The sequence below is a fragment of the Nerophis lumbriciformis genome, linkage group LG11, assembly GCF_033978685.3.
Source record: "Nerophis lumbriciformis linkage group LG11, RoL_Nlum_v2.1, whole genome shotgun sequence".
Lineage (NCBI taxonomy): Eukaryota > Metazoa > Chordata > Actinopteri > Syngnathiformes > Syngnathidae > Nerophis > Nerophis lumbriciformis.
In genome coordinates, this window is record NC_084558.2 from 29,794,011 (window position 1) to 29,814,265 (window position 20,255).

Sequence of the window (20,255 nt, forward strand, 5' to 3'; positions counted from 1 at the left end):
GCTGCCCTTGGGTTTGGGTGGAGTGATAAATAGTGGAGTGGTGTATAAAGAGAGTAAGGCCAACTCGGTTTCAGGCGATCTCTTCAATGATTGGTCAAAAGGCACACATGTGACGACAGGGCGCCATGACTGCTACTAACTTTGAGCTGATGCTATGTGTTTGCAGCGCTTCCTCGTTACTTTTTCGGCATGTAAAAATGCCCTGTTGTGCAGCATGGGAGAATTGTGGAGAACTTTTACATCGCTTTCCCCACAACCCGGAAAGAAGACAAGTATGGGAAGTGAAGGTCCGCGAACAACACTGGAGAGCCACAGATTGCAGCGTCTTGTGCTAGGTAAACACACAATACAACATCTGCGTTTTTTTCAGGAGACAACACACAGAAGCTAATACAAATATTAAAGGTGCCATATGTAATAATTGCATGTCAAGTCATCATTAAATGGCCCTGATATGTCAAAAGGCATTATTAAATCATGTTCTTTTGGAATACCTCTATAACTGATAACAGTAGTTCAGCCGGGATATGCTCATTTCAAAATTTGATTTACAGCCTCGAAATCTTGTTATTGTTTTCAATTCTATGTCCCGCCCTCCACCATTTGACCAATTATAAAGTCTGTGAGTGTTTTACATCCAGGTTGCCAGTTACGCACCCCCATCTTCGTCTAGCTACTGCCACTGGTAAAGTTACTAAACATGTCAGACCTTAGTAAATCCAAAAGGCCTCGTTACGATTCTCAACTTATTCATGACAAAGCCAGGAACAAAACAAGGATTTGTATCGGGGATGCCTTTGAAAGATGGAGGCAATTGAAGGCAGAGAAGATGTTTTCATCTGACGCCAAACTTGCTAATTTCTTCTTTGATAGGTAAGTCAGGCATTTACTTTTTCTTATTACTTGTAATAAATGGAAATGGACATTTCGTATGTAAATGATGTTGTCCAATATAGTCTATGATCTTATCTAACAAAGCTAGGATGTTCGTGCAACGAATGCTTAGCATGCTAGCCCAGTCAATGACACATCGACATACAGGCTAACGGGGGAAATATATGTCGGATAGCCTGTACGTGCATGTGTCATCCAACTGACGGCAAAATATAATTTCGACAAATACAACCTATGTGGATATGGGTAGTGTCAGTGCCTATTTTGTTCTTAATATGCTGATATACTGAGGAAATGGGTTCCAACATTAGCACAGCTGTCATCATGGCAATGTGAAACGTGTGGAGACAGCCAACTCACATGATAAAATAATTATTCGATCATATTGTGGACTACATGTACCAAGTTATATGGCAATCTGAAACGTTTGAAACAGTAGCCTATAGGCATACCTTGGTAAAATGTCTCCCCTTTAGTTTGGGCGTACATTAGGCTGCTGAGCATGCTCTACTTATTTTCACCAGTATAACCATTGCTATTGTTGGTTGTAGTTTGTTTTAGTGTTTGTTTTCTGATAGTACTGACAATAACCATTTGATTGCCATTTGTTGTGATATTGTATTCAGGCATGACAAACTTCTTCCTGAAAATAGCCTAATTTCTGTGTAAAATGTGTTGGTTAGAGATTTTATTATTGACAAAACAATTGTCTATTAAGCTATTATGGTCCCAGCACTTCAACCTCTAGTAAGAGGCATTGGAAGTTTGAAGTTCCTTGGAGTAGCCCAGTCGGTCGAGCTTGATTGAGCTGCATATCTGGCAACCTCAGTCAGGGAGAGGGGGAGTGGACTACAGAATTTTGACCGTTTCTGGCCATATTCCTACATATTGCTCCTTTAACAGACAAAATTCATACATGTGAGAGATGGTTTGACAAAAACAGGTTATCTCCTTGGACTCTCTTTTAGAATTCTGATTATTTGTACCTGCAGTGTTATTGTTTGTCTATTGTGTCTATGTGTTTGTTTTTCTACCTGCCTGGGTACAATGGATACAATTTAGCTTTTGTGCTGATTCCAGCATATTTATGTTGAAGCTGAATGCTGACACATTGATAAATAAATAAATAAATTAATTAGTTTAATAATTAATTAAATTATACCTTTGAATCTCAGTAAACTAAAGTAATGCAATTCGATAACAGTAGAAGAGAAAGTCAAATACAAATACAAATAGACAGACATTGAAAAAGTAAAATAAACCACATTTTGGGTGTAATAATAGATGATAAAATCAACTCTAAATCTTATAAAAAATATAAAAACATAAAGTGGCAAGAAATACGTCAATAATGAATAAAGCAAAATATATTGTGGACCAAAAATCACTCCGTATTCTCTACTGCTCACCAGTGTTACCATATATGAGTTATTGTGCAGAAATGTGGGGAAATAACTACAAAAGTACACTTATTCACTTTGCATGTTACAAAAAATAAAAATCAGTTAAAATAATACACAATGAGTGACACATACAGTGATTACAAATACATTGGAGGCAGACTCCACAGTTCACATACTTCAAAGAAAAATGTATCTGTGATTGTTGGTTCAAAGCGCATGCAGATTTTGGCAAAAGAGAGTAATAAGTTTTTTTTTTTTTTTTTTGGTTTTAGTGTGTATTTTTTTTAAAAGTTTTTTGCACCGTCGGGTGCGTGTTAGAGTGCCTGCTGGTCAGTAAACACTGCAGGAATGTATACAGCGAATTGCATCAGAAAACAGCCGCAAAATTATATTTTGACAAAATAAAAGAATGTTTTATTGTAAGTTTATGAGCTGGCGTATGTTTAGAACTATGTATAGATGTACTATTTTGGTTTATTTTGTCAAAAAAACTAATGTCATAAACGACAGAAATTGCATGCATCTGGGTACAGCCATATATGTCCTTGGTAGCAGTCATGGCGCCTGTTGTTTAGTTGGCCCTATTTTATTTTGATGACTCTGTGATAAACAGTCCTTTAGTGACTCCTTGTGGTCACAATTATTCCTTGAAACTGAGCTCATGATGCAGTTTGCTTCACTTGCTAAAAATACAAAGAATATTCTGGCACATTTTGTTGCTGGATACATTCTAATTCCTTGGATTCAAAATGACGTCATGTCCGACTCATTGTAAGCAGCGTCTGTTCTCAATGGGTACGAAGCGCCATTTAGCCTTTTTCAAAGAAAAATGCCCTATGCTTGCCTTGTTTTCTGCTGTACGAACCATTTAAATCGTGAAAAAGATCAACGTTTCTTCAGAGTTCCTCGAGAGGTAATCAAGAATGGCGGAAGAGTGCAAGATTTTATGACAAACGTCCCACACACTCCAGTACGAGAGAGCAGAGCCAAAGAACGCAAGACTTTGCAGTCATCACTTCGTTAGAGGTCCTGTTTTTAACGTTTAGTGTTTCCCATTTAAGTATTATCTTGATATTATTTGTATTTCTTAAGATACATTTTTGCTATGAGTGTTCTGTAAAGCACCAACTCAGCAAGTCTAAATAAAAGAAAGCAAATGTGAGCAAAACCTAAAAGAGTTTAGCTTTTACCAATCATAAATGAAGCTTTCAGCGCATACACAATGTTGACATCGACAGTTAGATTTTGATAAAGACGGGGGAAACACGCGTATTTGTAAACGGCGCGTGCAACAGGAACAACAAACATGACTGTAGACACAAAGTTGAATCATGAACCTTACCCGAGCAAAAACGCTGCATATTTTTTTCCTGGGAGAGTCTTGATACCAATTTCCTTGACCCAACCACACACAAAGAAGTTGTAAACCTCCATGCTTTTCCAAGTTTTCATCTGTTTTGTCGTGTACAATGATCTCTGGAGAACAAGATTTTTCAATATGTCTGGGAACTCCACTGAAGGATAATCCTTGGTATCACTCGACAAATCTTTTTTTGATAAAGTATAGGGATCTATTCCATTGCACAGTTAGATTTGTTGCTGGTGTCTACTCTTTGCATGAAGATCAAGGCCCCTTGCATACTCAGATAGTTCGTCCGCTGCTTGCTGCACAACAGCAATCTTGGCTTAATGTTATAGCTATTAGCTGCTAGCTTGCAATGCTAACTGCTAGCCGTTTGCTTAGTGTGATTTGAATGGCGCTTGTTATTTTAGATGTAATATTTCTTCGTATACTGTATACAGTGGAACCTCGATTCATGAACGCCTTTATTTGCGTTCTTTTCGGTCTACGAATACCAAATATGCCTAGGTGAGCGACCAATGTCTCAGTGTACTGTCACCTCATTCATTTTTACATTTATATATTCATTTTGTTTACCGCCGGAACCGCTATAGAGGGAGCCATTTTGATGACAACGCTCCTGTAAAATGCCATTTTAAAAGGCGTGCCCCCGGCGTCACATCCTGCTTATGTTTTTTGCTCAACTGCGATGCGGTGAAAGCACATGGATTGACTCACAAATATGGAAGAAACAAGTCCACAATTGCAGCAATTATCAAAAAGGACAATTATATGGTTGCTGACTTTGCCGAAGGAGTTCAATATTTTTCGCAACAACAAATAGGAACAGGTAGAACATGTGTTGCGAGTGTAGCTAATTGAGAAGCAGCTAGCCAGCGATAGCATTGCTGAGGCTATGATTTGAGGGATGGCTTTCCAATTATATGGCGACATGATGTCCAAAAGTGACCATACTGGAACCAGCACGGAAGAACAATTTAAGGCGAGCAGTGGGTGTTTGGAAAAGTTTAAAAAGAGGAGCCGTCATTCACAGTGTCTGATGGCGAGACTGCTCGGACTACGCTGAGATTTGATAGGCAAAGAGGGATTTCTACCTATCTTTTTAGCTGTGATAAGACCGGATGTTTTGGGAAAATATGCCAGAGGGGACCTTTATTACAGCGAAGGAGAATGCATTACCGATGGAAGAGTGCCTCACAATTCTAGCTAACGGTGGCTGTAATTTGTGAGAGGTGACACTGCTTGTTTACCTCTCCCAGACTGTTCAACAAATGCCACAAATATTCAAGGACAAAGATAACGTGAACTTCCCCCACGAATCGGTAAAGTCCCCCTTTAGCCTCGAGAGAGAGAAAAATCATAATTCTAACCATGCCTGCCTCACACACCGTATATTTACATGCAAAACCAATGTAAAAACCTTAAGTTTTTTCCATATACTTGTAATGTCATTGTATGGAAAAAAGGTTTTTGACATTTTAAATATGGGATTACCATATCTAGATGATGTGATTGTAAACCAGTTCCCTCTTGCATGTATACTCTAGTATCCATCCATCATTGTATGAAGTATTCTTGGCACGTGCCAGTCTTCCTAACATGATAAATGTAGAACAGTAGAAAACACACTCCACAATCAGAAAGCCCAAAAAATATTACATGTTTATGTCTTGGTTTCATCAATAATATTTTTATCAAGCGTTCGAACCAGGTTGCGTCATTAGTGCGGCTAAAGGCTCCTTAACCCAGTCATTATTCACTTAAATATGATTATAAATCTGTCTGGTTTCCCCGTACTTCATAGTGTAAGGTCGAGATCCGCTGGTTTATGTGGAATTATCATTAGTGGATAATAATCATAACATATTATTAGAGTTATTATTAGTAGTATACCTACTGAGAGTTAAGCCTCCCATGTCTTTAAAAACAAGTGATGCCTCTGTTTTGAACTTCAATCAAGGTTCCTTGAATGCATCACAATTACAAAACCCAAAACCAGTGAAGTTGGCACGTTGTGTAAATCGTAAATAAAAACAGAATACAATGATTTGCAAATCTTTTTCAACCTATAATCAATTGAATTAACTGCAAAGACAAGACACTTGTCTGGTAAACTGGTAAACTTTATTTTTTGCAAATAGTCATTAACTTAGAATTTAATGGCAGCAACACATTGCAACTTCACTGGTTTTGGGTTTTGTATGTACTGTAAGATGCAAAAGTGAAAGTTAAACTAACTTTGTCTAATGCTGTCACAAACATATTTGTATCTATTTTCTATCACCTCATCCCCGTTTCCAAAAGGTGGCAGTGTTTATGAAAAAATAAAGGTGAGCTTTAAAAACATTTGTTTCGTGCTGGGTTTGCCGCTTTCAGGAGGAATGAACAATTTTATATTTATACAAGGAGGTGTAAGTTGCGTCACACATTAACTATTTGATTCAAACAACCTTATTATTGAACTTTGACAGCAAAATAGTTTGTTTTCTTAATTGCTATAACATAGTTTGTACCTGACAGATTTAAATGAATCTTTACAAAAGCCCACAGGCCATGATCATAGTGGTGACTGCCGGGTGCCAACCACAGGCAGTGCGTAAATAGAATTGTCATACGTACGCTTGTATGGCTTCGGTGACAGAGCCGATCTGGTTGACCTTGAGCAGCAGGCAATTGCAGGCGCGCTCCTCGGCTGCCTTCTCTATTCGTCTTGGGTTGGTCACTGTCAGGTCGTCGCCGACCACCTGAATGCCCACCTGGGCAGTCAGGCGGGACCAGGCCTCCCAGTCGTCCTGGTCAAAGGGGTCCTCGATGGACACCACTGGTGGAGTAGACAGGGGGACACATCACCTAGAGTCCTAGAAGGTTTTGGTCGTGAACCTGGTGATCGTGACCCACCTGGGTAGTTGTTAACAAAGCTCTGGTAGATGTCGGCCAGCTCCTCGCCGCTGATGTGTCGCTCTGCATCTGGAGGGGACTTGAAGTCTAGGTCGTACTTCCCCTCGCGGTAGAACTCCGAGGCAGCCACGTCCATGCCGACCACCACTTTATCGCTAAATCCAGCCTTTTCTATGGCCGTCTGAAGAAGGTCCAGAGCTGAGGACGGAGCGAAGACGGTGAGACACAGGAAGCCCCTTTAGACTCATTCTACTTACCCTCGCTGTTCTCCAGGATGTTCGGGGCAAACCCCCCCTCGTCACCCACGTTGATGGCGTCCTGGCCGTACTTCTCCTGGATCACACCCTTCAGCGTGTGGTAGAGCTCAGAGCCTATCCTCAACGCCTCCCTTCGGATGCCAAGCAAGGGCAGGTGAGGAGAAGCAAGAGAGACAAGACATTCAAGATGTTTCCATGAGTAGTTCTTACTTGAAAGACTCGGCGCCGACGGGGAGGACCATGAACTCCTGCATGGCCAGTTTGTTTCCAGCGTGAGAGCCTCCATTGATCACGTTGAAGGCCTGCAGACACACAAGCAGGCTGTGAAGGCGGCAATGAAAGCATGAAGAAGAACGCCCAAAGACCCTCACCGGAACCGGCAGCACCAGCTCTGTGTTTCCTGCCAGGTCGGCTATGTGGCGATACAGGGGGACGTCCTTTTCGGCAGCGCCGGCCTTGCAGACGGCCAGAGACACGCCCAGAATGGCGTTGGCCCCAAACTGAGCTGTTGGACAGGAAGTCATTTAGATTTTCTTTTTCCCTTTTGACAAAAACCGGTGACGTTATGAGACTCACATTTGTTTTCTGTGCCGTCCATCTCGATCATCATGTTGTCCAGCTGTTCCTGTTCCACTACGCTGACTCCCTGCGCACACCGTTACGTTAGCGTGGCGCCTTTTATGTGAAAAGACATGTTTACAATCAACATAAACCACACTGACTGAGGCTATGAGTGCAGGACCCAGCGTGTCGTTGATGTGTCCCACAGCCTTCAGAACACCTGAAGACCACAAAGAAGAAAGCATCATTAAAAATTAAGAGCCTTCCTGCTCTGATTAGTTTTAAGACAGAAGTGTTCTCGGGGCGGCCTGGCGGCCATTTGTGGACAAAAACAACAAACACTGACAGATTAATTCCAGCGGGGAGAAACATTTTCACCAGAATCCCAACGTGGAGTCGGCATTTACGGTAAACTAATGGATTTCATAGTATTGGATAATAAACCGCTCTCAGTGGTGAAGAATGTGGGATTTCGTCGCTTGCCTTGTCATAAATACATGACCGAAACAGCCCTTCTCGACCTGTTCAACACTGTTAGTGAACTCATCTCCACAAAATTACAAGGCCCGGACTCTGTCAGCTTCACGACAAGATATTTGGAGCAGATGGTCTCGTCTTTACCAGGGATTATTTTACCAGCACATAAGAGAATAGATGGGTAAGTTTTCTTGCATTTTTACATAATTTTCTATGTAGGAAAAGCCTTCCAAAGCATCTTAAAAATTGTCAAATATATTCAACTTCAGGGATTACTTCCAAAAAAACACTTTCTGGCTTCCATTTTTAAGAAAACGTGACCAACGATACTGAGCAGCAGTCACCGATATCAAGGCTGGACAAGTTGCCATATATGGACTTCCTCAAGTTGAGATGTAAATTATTCAATAGATCTCGTGGAAGTCTAACCCAGTGTTTTTCAACCTTTTTTGAGCCAAGGCACATTTTTTTCATTGAAAAAATCCTGAGGCACACCACCAGCAGAAATCTTAAAAAAAAAAAAAACTCAGCAGCCGATATTGACAATAAAAAGTCATTCTCGCAATTGTTGGATATGAATTCAAACCATACCCAAGCATGCATCACTATAGTTCTTGTCTCAAAGTAGGTGTACTGTCACCACCTGTCACATCACGCCCTGACTTATTTGGAGTTTTTTGGTGTTTTCCTGTGTGTAGTGTTTTAGTTCTTGTCTTGCGCTCCTATTTTGTTGTTTTTTCCTGTTTTGTTGGTATTTTCCCGTTGCAGTTTCATTTCTTCCCTGAGCGCTATTCTCCGCACCTGCTTTGTTTTTGCAATGGAGACTATCCAAGTAGTGCGGAAGCGATCCTTCTTTTTGTTGACATTGTTGATTGTCATGTCATGTACGGATGTACTTTGTGGACACCGTCTGCTCCACACGCTGTAAGTCTTTGCTGTCTTCCAGCATTTTGTGTTGTGTTTACTTTGCAGCCAATTCAGTCTTAGTTTTTTGTTTATTTTTGGTTTAAGCATTAGATAACTTTTTACCTGAACGCTGCCTCCCGCTGTTGTCTGCATGTTGTGATCACGACAAACCATCGTCGTCGTCTCACACAACAAAGCAATTAGCTACCTGCGCTGTAAAGACACTCAACAACGGCACATTAATTGCGAATTATAATTACTGGTGTGCAAAAAATATTTTTAGCCCAATTAGGTGAAATTACATAATCTCCCACGGCACACCAGACTGTATCTCACGGCACACTAGTGTGCCGCGGCACAGTGGTTAAAAAAGACTGGTCTAACCGACTGTTCACTCGATTTAGGAGCGGCAGGGCTAGGTTAGGAACACAGCAACATCATGATTTGACACGTCTACCTTGTGTAAAACAAGAATCCACCATTTTAAATATTGACAGAAGTCTGAAAAGTTGCAAACGTGGAACAGGAACCCTTCAAGAACACGTCCCGACCTTTGCCCTTGTAGCGGCTCTTGTCTCCGTCTCGGAGCTCCAGCGCCTCGTAGATGCCAGTCGATGCGCCACTGGGCACCGCCGCCCGAAAAAGACCTGCGCGAAGAGAGTAAAAAAGTCAAGTGAGTTCTCTTATCAGCTACACGATAATAAAAAAAAAATAAACATTTGAGGTTTTTAAGGTAAGAAAGATACCGAAACGGTGTCTAATATCATTCTCCTAAAAAGCTATTATCTATTATACATTTATCGGTTTATTGTACAATGTTTTTCCAATTGTATCTATAATACAATCCGTATCATTTATATTTTCATTATACTATGAGGTTCTGACTTCGGCCAAAAATGTGGCCAGTGTGTGGACGCCCGCCTCGCGAGCTGCAGCGACGTTCGACTCACCGCCGCGACCTGACTCGTCCTCGGTGGCTTTGGGGACACTTGGCCTGGCGACCTGCCGCCAACTCCTCCCTCCATCCCCCCGTGACTTTGGACTTACTTCATTTTTGTTTCGGGATCGTCTGGAATCCGACCCTTAAGGGTTAGGGTGGTGCTGTCATGACCCGTTGCCCGGGTCATGGCTTGGTCATGGCTTGGTTTATGTTTAGTATTTTTCTTCTTATTTTTAAGTCTAGTTTCGTTCCCAGAGTCACTTGGTTTCTTTTGTTTACCTTCCGTTGCCAGTATTGCTAAGAGTACGCACCGGCATTTACTTAATTTAATTAGTGTTTTCCCCTGCGTGGTAGAAATCACGCTTCTGATTTATGCCTGCCTCGCGATCCACTCAGTCTTGTTTGCCATTGGCAACTGTTTATTTCCATGCTATGCTACCACTTTATGTTTGTTTCTGTTCTTTTAGGCCATTCTAATTGAGCTTGTGTTACTACGCTTCACCTACGCTCCTCGCGACTAGCGCTGTTGTTTTGCCTTAGTTTTGGAATTAAAATATCATTTTAAGGCTTCAAGCTGCTTCCTGCCGTTCATCCTGCATCTAAGGGACTCAACCTTTGCAGACATGCACATGTTGCATGTCTGCATATGCATTTGCAGATATTGCATATCTGCATATGCAATACATAACAACCGAGACTACACTCTTAAAGATTTTAAACGATATCAGATGGAATTTGGATAATAAAAGGCTCACATTTTCATTAACAAACACCTGGTCTCTCTCTGGTACTGTTTTGACTGGTTCCGATTTGATCTCAAAGGCTGATTTTTTTTTATTTAAGTATGGATGCATGTTCCTCAGGAACCCATGTGGGGTTCCTCAAAGCTCAATGTTAGGTCCCATTCTTTTTAATCACATGCTGCCTTTTGGAGATGTCTTTAGGAGAAATGGCATCAGTTTCCACGGTTACGCTGATGACACACAGTTGTACATTGCTGTGTCTCCTGATGACACAGGACCAATGGCTACCCTTTTTAACTGCATGTTAGACATCAAGTCATGGAGGGCAGTGAATTTCCTACAGCTCAACTAGGACAAAACAGAGGTTTTCCATATAGGTCCTGAGGGCCAGAAAGAGAAACTTTTACCAAAGTTACAAGGTTTTAAACCTACACAATCCTTTACACCATGGGTGTCAAACTCTGGCCTGTGTTATTTCCCTTGGCCCTTGAGGCGATATCAAATTAACACTAAAGCTGGCCCGCTGATTCTCCCGGGAGTCTTCCAAACGCCAGCCAGCCAGCCCAACGAGTGCTGGCCCAGTCACATAACATGTGCGGCTTCTGCAAGCACACACACTAGAATGCAACGCATACTTCATCAACAGTGATACAGGTTACAAAGAGGGTAGCCGAATAAAAAACTTTAACACTGTTAGAAATATACGCCACACTGTGAATCCACACCAAACCAGAACCCTTTGCAGCACTAACTCTTCCGGGACGCTACAAGGTGTGTGTGTGTACTGCAAAGGATTCTGGGTATTTGTTCTGTTGTGTTTATGTTGTGTTACGGTGCGGATGTTCTCCTGAAATGTGTTTGTCATTCTTGTTTGGTGTGGATTCACAGTGTGGCGTATATTTCTAACAGTGTTAAAGTTTTTATACTAGCCCCCCCAGTGTAACCTGTATCGCTGTTGATAAAGTATGCGTTGCATTCGCTTGTGTGTGCGTACAGAAGCCGCACATGTCTTGTGTCTGGGTGTGAACGATGTTAGAATGGATGAAAAGCGGACGTGACGATAGCTCGTAGAGTACGTTAAATGTTTCTGTAATATATTTCAATGTACCTAAAACATTAGTGTTTGCTTTGTTTGGTGTGGTAATATGATGGTGTTGTGGTGGTGATGCAAGCTGCCCTGCTATCAGCAAATGAGCTCAGCTGCTCTAACGCTGGAGTGTCACCTTTCTCCGTGCGCAGGTCCACTTCCACTGTGGGGTTCCCTCGGGAGTCCAGGATCTCCCTGGCGACGATGCTGACAATCGACATCCTGGTGATAAAGAGGAGGAGACATTTTTGTCACATTCAACATCTAAGTCGGCTCACACTCACTGCTGGTAGATCAGGTGGAACTTGATGATGCAAGCACCGCTTTGATTCATTCTTTCCAAGCTGATTTAGTGGAGCTTCTTCTTCTGTACTCTACTTCCTGTTTAGAGCTGCCTCCTGTTTCCCAGGAGAGAATCTTTGGAAAATGCATCTGCGCTAATGCAGGAAACATCTCAGGAGCAGCTCGGATGCACTGTCAATGTTCCAGAAGGTTCCAGGCATGTCTTGATAGTGAATGAGTGTGTTGGGCCATCATGGCTGTGTTTGTGTTATCCCAGCCAATTGTCGCCAGATGTGTGTGTCACTTAAGTGATGTTCACGGATCCACGTAGGAGGCTGCAGGTCCTGGTTGACAGACCTTGTGTTGGGACCACTGTCAGTGAGGCGTGTTGCATGTTTTTTGGTCTTTTTTTTAAATATGATCTTCTTTTCTGTGCTCGTTTGAGGCCCCGCCCTGCAGCACTGCAGAGCTTTGCTCTACGTGTGGAGGAAGGAGAATGTCGAACGTCCGCAGACATCGTGAACTGCGCGTTGTCGTCACGCTGAGCGGGCTCGTCGTGTTTTGCTGCAGACAAACATACGCCTGGAAGTGATGACCAGGAATCCAAATTTTTAGCCAACAACAACAACATTGTGCCACTGGCAGTGCACTCATTTGGTTTGCATTCGAAGGCCTGATGACATCATGACACAGCACTTTTTTACATCACAACTAGGGATGTCCGATAATGGCTTTTTGCCGATATCCGATATTCCGATATTGTCCAACTCTTAATTATCGATACCGATATCAGCCGATACCGCTATATATACAGTCGTGGAATTAACACATTATTATGCCTAAATTGGACAACCAGGTATGGTGAAGATAAGGTCCTTTTAAAAAAATAAAATAAGATAAATAAATTAAAAACATTTTCTTGAATAAAAAAGAAAGTAAAACAATATAAAAACAGTTACATAGAAACTAGTAATTAATGAAAATGAGTAAAATTAACTGTTAAAGTTTAGTACTATTAGTGGACCAGCAGCACGCACAATCATGTGTGTTACGGACTGTATCCCTTGCAGACTGTATTGATATATATTGATATATAATGTAGAAACCAGAATATTAATAACAGAAAGAAACAACCCTTTTGTGTGAATGAGTGTAAATGGGGAGGGAGGTTTTTTGGGTTGGTGTACTAATTGTAAGTGTATCTTGTGTTTTTTATGTTTATTTAATTTAAAAAAAAAACAAAAAAAAAATGATACCGATAATTTAAAAAAACGATAACGATAATTACATTTTAAAACATTTATCGGCCGATAATATCGGCAGGTTGTCGGACATCTCTAATCACAACCATCCTTTTCAACGAGGGTTTGACAACTTTTGGTGGTCCAATGACAGTCATCATTGACACTCATTGAAAACACCACAAGATCATTAGCATATAGGCTGATTTTTTTGTATTGGTGCTTATTAGATGGTGTACCTAATGAAGTGTCCAGCCAGTGTATGGTGCAAAGATAAAAAGCAATAACATACTTTTTTCATAATAGTCTAACGCAGGGGTCGGCAACCCAAGACGTTGAAAGAGCCATATTGGACCAAAAATACAAAAAAAATCTGTCTGGAGCCGCTAAAAATGAAAAGTCTTATATTAGTCTTATAATGAAGGCAAAACATGATGTAAGTGTCTATATTAGCTATAATAGCCTACTCTCAAAATGACTATGTGTCGCAGGCTGAAGCAAATCTTGACAGAAATGTTGAAATGTAATATTTATTCTACACATTTTTACAACATTAGAAAACATTAGTAAATCAAAGGCTACTCAGAAGGTGAGATAACTCCTGGAAATGACTGGCTTTTAATGGCCAAAGGTATAGATGTGTGTGTCCAAGTTAAAGGAAACGACAGGCTGTCTTCTTTTAATAGATTTATTACAATCTTTGGCAAGCTGGGTAATGTTTGCTGTGGTCTGGAACAACATGGCACACAAACAACTATCTGAAATGCAGCCAATATTATATACAGATAATGTGTCATGAGACATGCAAAACTAAATTATATACAAAGAGGATAAAAGTAAATGATATTAAATGAGCTCAACTATATCTACAAATGATGCATAATAAGGCAATATGTACATACAGCTAGCCTAAATAGCATGTTAGCATTGATTAGCTTGCAGTCATGCACTGACCAAAGATGCCTGATTAACACTCCAACGAGTCAATAACATCAACAAAGCTCACCTTTGTGCATTCACGCACAGCATAAAACTTTTGGTGGACAAAATGAGACAAAAAAGGAGTGGAAGATTTTACATGTAAACAAACACAGTCCACACTATGGTGAGTTCAAGAACCGCCGAATTTAGTAGTTCACCAAATACTCTCATCAGTGAAGCATACACACAAACATATTAAACAGTGGGCTTTCTAACAATTGGGAAGGTATGTGTCATGTTTGTTCTCAAACAAAAAATTGTTGTTCCCCCATCTTTTTCTATTTTCAATCCTTTTTAAAAATGCTCCAGGGAGCCGCGGGTTGCTGACGCCCGGTCTAATGCAAACATCTTCTTTCCTATCGCTTCCTCTAGTAGTAATCAGTATTAGATCGACACTTGCAAAAAGATCACTAATTATCAGTTCATTTTCATGGATAGCTTCATTTTGCTCAAGCAATTCTATATAATAAAATGAAATAATTATATGATTTTGTTGATTCCATTGTCTTATACAAATACCCTGATTGCAATCAACAAATTACAGGCAAAAATCAAAACATCATGTAAATCATCTTAAGAAAAAAGTATCGGATCGGCAATACTTTGTTGGATCGATACCAAAATGTTCAGTATCGCTCACCCGGAGTGTCTCGCGCACGCGCCGCTGTTGTTACGTAAGCCGTATCGCAGCCAGCATCCGCACGCAGGGCGGAGGGACCCTGAACGCACCACGCCGCACCTTCCGCAGACTGCAGTGCTCAGCACAAACCACAGCGACAGGAGGCACGAGCAAGTGATGACGACACGACGAGGGGAGGCTGCTCCGCAATGCATCCTGGGTAAACGGACGCCAGCCTTTCGACACAAATACGCCGTCCTTGCAGCTTTAACTGAACTCTCTCTGGGACCAGTCCCTGAACGCATCTTCTGCTTGTGGGTGATTCCAGAAGCCTTTTCGCTGGGCATTTGGCGGGAAAGCAGCTTTATTTTTGCCGGGATACCGCTAGCAAACACACAGATCTCGAATGACGCGCTTTAAATGTGCGGATAAGGACATTAATAAATAAACATGTGTTGTGCCGAAAGAGAGGACTGGTGGAGGAAATGGAGAAGAGAAGCAGAGCAGGACACATTTAAATAATTAAATACGCTAGTTTGGATGGACATGAACACATGCAATTACGTATTCATACTATATTGTTTAATTTGGTCTACATTAACATTGCATGAATTCCTGATCAATTCATTGACAATTACCCACGGATGTGACACACCACTCCACTGTAAAAGCAGGTCACGCACACGCGCAAAGGCAAGCTTCCACTGCACCTCCAGTCTGAGGCATCAAATCTAACCTGACGCATTTAAAGTGACGCTTTGAGGACACACTGCTTGGTTTCGTGCTCCCCCCCCACACACACACCTGACAGCCATTTTGCATGAATGCATTGGAGCTCTGCAGCAATACCACACACACACACACACACACACACACACACACACACACACACACACAAACCCCACTGGAGTGTTTACTGTGTGAACACACATGCAAAAAAAAAGTCCATATAATTTCTTGAAATCTGCGTGAAACACACAACACCATAACTGAGTGTTTGCACAATATCACACGTACACACACACGCACACACATTACAGCTACAGTAGCTGCCAAAACAGAGTCAACACACATTTACTGCAGCCAAGATGTACAACACACACACACACATAGATATGACTGCAGCTAAAATGTACAACACACACACACACACACACACACATAGATATAACTGCAGCTAAGATGTACAAGACACACACACACACACACACATAGATATAACTGCAGCTAAGATGTACAACACACACACACATAGATATGACTGCAGCTAAAATGTACAACACACACACACACATAGATATGACTGCAGCTAAAATGTACAACACACACACACACATAGATATGACTGCAGCTAAAATGTACAACACACACACACACATAGATATGACTGCAGCTAAAATGTACAACACACACACACACATAGATATGACTGCAGCTAAAATGTACAACACACACACACACATAGATATGACTGCAGCTAAAATGTACAACACACACACACACATAGATATAACTGCAGCTAAGATGTACAACACACACACACAGATATGACTGCAGCTGAGGTGTACAACACACACACACACACAGATACGACTGTAGCTAAGATGTACAACACACAAACATAGATATGACTGCAGCTCAAATGTACAACCCACACACACATAGATATAACTGCAGCTAAGATGTACAACACACACACACAGACATGACTGCAGCTGAGGTGTACAACACACACACACTAACACACATAGATATGACTGCAGCTGTGATGTACAACACACACACACACACTAACACACACATAGATATGACTGCAGCTGAGATGTACAACACACACACACATAGCTATGACTGCAGCTAAAATGTACAACACACACACACACACATAGATATAACTGCAGCTAAGATGTACAACACACACACACACACACACACACACACACACAGATATGACTGCAGCTGAGGTGTACAACACACACACACACACTAACACACACATAGATATGACTGCAGCTGAGATGTACAACACACATACACACACTAACACACACATAGATATGACTGCAGCTGAGATGTACAACACACACACACATAGATATGACTGCAGCTAAAATGTGCAACACACACACATAGATATAACTGCAGCTAAGATGTACAACACACACACTAACACACACATAGATAGATATGACTGCAGCTAAGATGTACAACACACACACACAGATATGACTGCAGCTGAGATGTACAACACACACACACACACACACATAGATATGACTGCAGCTGAGATGTACAACACACACACATAGATGACTGCAGCTAAGATGTACAACACATCCTAACACACACACATAGATATGACTGCAGCTGAGATGTACAACACACACACATAGATATGACTGCAGCTAAGATGTACAATACACACACACACATAGATATGACTGCAGCTGAGATGTACAACACACACACACACATAGATATGACTGCAGCTAAGATGTACAACACATACTAACACACACACATAGATATGACTGCAGCTGAGATGTACAACACACACACATAGATATGACTGCAGCTAAGATGTACAACACACACACACACATAGATATGACTGCAGCTGAGATGTACAACACACACACATAGATATGACTGCAGCTGAGGTGTACAACACTCACACACACACACAGATATGACTGCAGCTAAGATGTACAACACACACACACACACACACACACACATAGATATGACTGCAGCTAAGATGTACAACGACATACACTTTCATTTTCCAAAAGCATCCTTCAGTAAACACACACACACACACACACACACACACACACACACACAATGCTTGCTCACATAGAGCAGAGAAGAAAGGACGAGCATCTTTACCTGCCTTGTGTGTCGTGCCTGTCTTAACGACTGAGAGGAAAAACAGAGGGGGAGGAGGGGTGGTTTGGTTGGGAGGTGGGGTCTGGGGGGCGGGTAGTGACGTAGGGGTGGGGGGAAGTGGGGGTGGCGAGGTTTAGGAAGATGAGTCAGAGGAGATGGCGAGAGGAAGACACGGAGGGACACGGCTGAGGTGCAAACGACGTAGAAATAGACGGTGGCCCTGAGAGGGGAGGCGGGGGCTGTTGGGTCCGCAGTGGGGTCAAGTTCATCTGGGTTACATAATCCATCCCCCAGCAGACGAGGGGGTTCTGCAGCATCCATGAGAACATTAACAGCTATTATGCTACGCTAACAAAATGACCTACGTGTCTCATCCCTGTGTTCCCGAAGAGAAGCAAAGCATTTAGCATCTCCTCCATGACCTTTAACCCCAGCCAAGAGGCCATTTTGTAAGTCAGTGCGCGCACACACGCTCGTCGGTTTTAAAAACATCCAACGGCAATGTGTGCGTGAGTGTGCTGCAGGAACCATGAAGGCTTTGCAAACAGACTGATGAGGATGTTCTCGTCTGCTGGAGGCTGACAGTAACACACACTGACAGCAAGGAGCAGTGTGTGTGTATGAGTGTGTCAGATCCTCTATAATTAAATTCATGACTTAAATGGAATTATCTTTTGGAGACAAGCAGTGCAATGTCCTTGACATACACCTACCGCGCACACAAACCGATTAGACGTGGGTGAGCGGCCAATTGAGACACACACACCGGAGTGTGAAGGTTTGGTTGAAAATGATGAAACACGAAAGTAAAAGTGAGGTGGTGTATTGGACATAGTGTATACAACCATGTGTCTTCTACAGCTCAGAGTGGTGTAGAAAGAGAGTAAGGCCAACTCGGTTTCAGGCGATCTCGATCTTCAATGAATATTCAAAAGGCACACATGTGACCACAGGGCGCCATGACTGCTACCTTGGAGCTAATGCTATGTGTTTGCAGCGCTTTGTTAGTTTTTCGACATGTAAAAATGCCCTGTTGTGCACAACGGGGCTGCTCCACCCGCAAGAATTGTGGAAAGATTTGACATCGCTTTCCCCACAACACGGAAAGAAGACAAATATGGTAAGTGAAGGTCCGCAAACAATACTGGATAGCCACCGATTACAGCGTATTGTGTCACGGTTGGGTCGCATGTTTATGCACAACATATGCATAGTCATCTACATCAGTGTTTTTCAACCACTGTGCCGCGGCCGTGAGATACAGTCTGGTGTGCCGTGGGAGATCATCTAGTTTCACTTATTTGGGTTAAAAATATTTTTTGCATACCAGTAATTATAGTCTGCACATTATGTGTTGTTGTTGAGTGTCGGTGCTGTCTAGAGCTCGGCAGAGTAACCGTGTAATACTCTTCCATATCAGTAGGTGGCAGCCGGTAGCCAATTGCTTTGTAGATGTCGGGAACAGCGGGAGGCAGCGTGCAGGTAAAAAGGTGTCTAATGCTTAAACCAAAAAAAAACCAAAAGGTGAGTGCCCCTAAGAAAAGGCATTGTAGCTTAGGGAAGGCTATGCAGAAGAAAACTAAAACTGAACTGGCTACAAAGTAAACAAAAACAGAATGCTGGACGACAGGAAAGACTTACTGTGGAGCAAAGACGGCGTCCACAAAGTACATCCGAACATGACATGACAATCAACAATGTCCCGACAAAGAAGGATAAAAACAACTGAAATATTCTTGATTGCTAAAACAAAGCAGGTGTGGGGAATAGCGGTCAAGGAAGACATGAAACTGCTACAGGAAAATACCAAAAAAAGAGAAAAAGCCACCAAATTAGGAGCGCAAGACAAGAACTAAAACACTACACACAGGAAAACAGCAAAAAACTAAAAATAAGTCAGGGCGTGATGTGACAGGTGGTGACAGTACACCTACTTTGAGACAAGAGCAACATTGATGCACGCTTGGTTATGCTTTAAAGACATATCCAACAATTGACTTTAAACTTTTTACTGTCAACTGAGTTTCGTTTTTTAATGATTTCTGCTGTTGGTGTGCCTCCAAATTTTTTCATCGCAAAAAATGTGCCTTGAAAAACACTGATCTACATAGTGTATATACCCCCCTCCCCCCCATTTTTTGTAAATATTGTTTTTTAAATCACCTGACATGTATACTGTGTATATGTACATAAATTGTACATAATTTATACAATTTTTAATGTAATTTTTTATATACATGTTACAGGTTACATATCTTCTATTATTGAATGTATCAAATGTGATGAATATTTAATGGACCACAATGGAAACAAGCCTTTTGGCTTTTTGTGCCATCCATTTGCCTTTTTAAAGCATTACATGGATTTAATTCTTTAAGATGGCAATCAACTTCTCAATCAATCAATCAATGCGAGGATGGTTCTCCCGAGATGCAGCAGGAACTACGGAGGCAAGGTGCGGGTGGGACAATGATTTATTCCTGATAAATCATACAAAATACAAAAATGAAGGAAAAAAACAAAAGAGACGTGTGCCGATCGCACAGGGAGCTAAGGCAAAAACTTAGCCCAGGAGTCATGAGCAAGGAAACAAGAAATAATCCAATGTAACTGTTGCATACAGCAAACAAAGAAGCCAGAGTGAGTGTGGCGAAAAACTGGAATAAGTAGCTCTCTGATTAGTGCCCGGCAGCTGTGAGCGTCCCGGACACTAA

At 41.7% G+C, this 20,255-nt stretch overlaps 1 protein-coding gene across 2 annotated transcripts in view; it reads right to left on the reverse strand.

Annotated features, from left to right (window-relative positions):
* eno2 (enolase 2) overlaps positions 1-17,877 on the reverse strand; it is a 23,498-nt gene extending 5,621 nt beyond the window's left edge. Inside the window, exons 1-10 of one of the 2 annotated variants that reach the window (XM_061966892.1) lie at positions 17,546-17,877; positions 11,666-11,751; positions 9,311-9,406; positions 7,538-7,596; positions 7,392-7,461; positions 7,187-7,320; positions 7,026-7,117; positions 6,816-6,946; positions 6,559-6,756; positions 6,280-6,481 (exon numbers count right to left, since the gene is read on the reverse strand). In XM_061966892.1, coding sequence (XP_061822876.1) covers positions 6,280-6,481; positions 6,559-6,756; positions 6,816-6,946; positions 7,026-7,117; positions 7,187-7,320; positions 7,392-7,461; positions 7,538-7,596; positions 9,311-9,406; positions 11,666-11,751; positions 17,546-17,862 — 1,385 coding nt within the window. In that variant the 5' untranslated portion in view covers positions 17,863-17,877. Of the gene's footprint in view, positions 1-6,279; positions 6,482-6,558; positions 6,757-6,815; positions 6,947-7,025; positions 7,118-7,186; positions 7,321-7,391; positions 7,462-7,537; positions 7,597-9,310; positions 9,407-11,665; positions 11,752-17,541 lie in introns of both variants that reach the window. The other variant, XM_061966893.1, reaches the window with a different exon arrangement.
* Between the last annotated feature and the right edge of the window lie 2,378 nt (positions 17,878-20,255).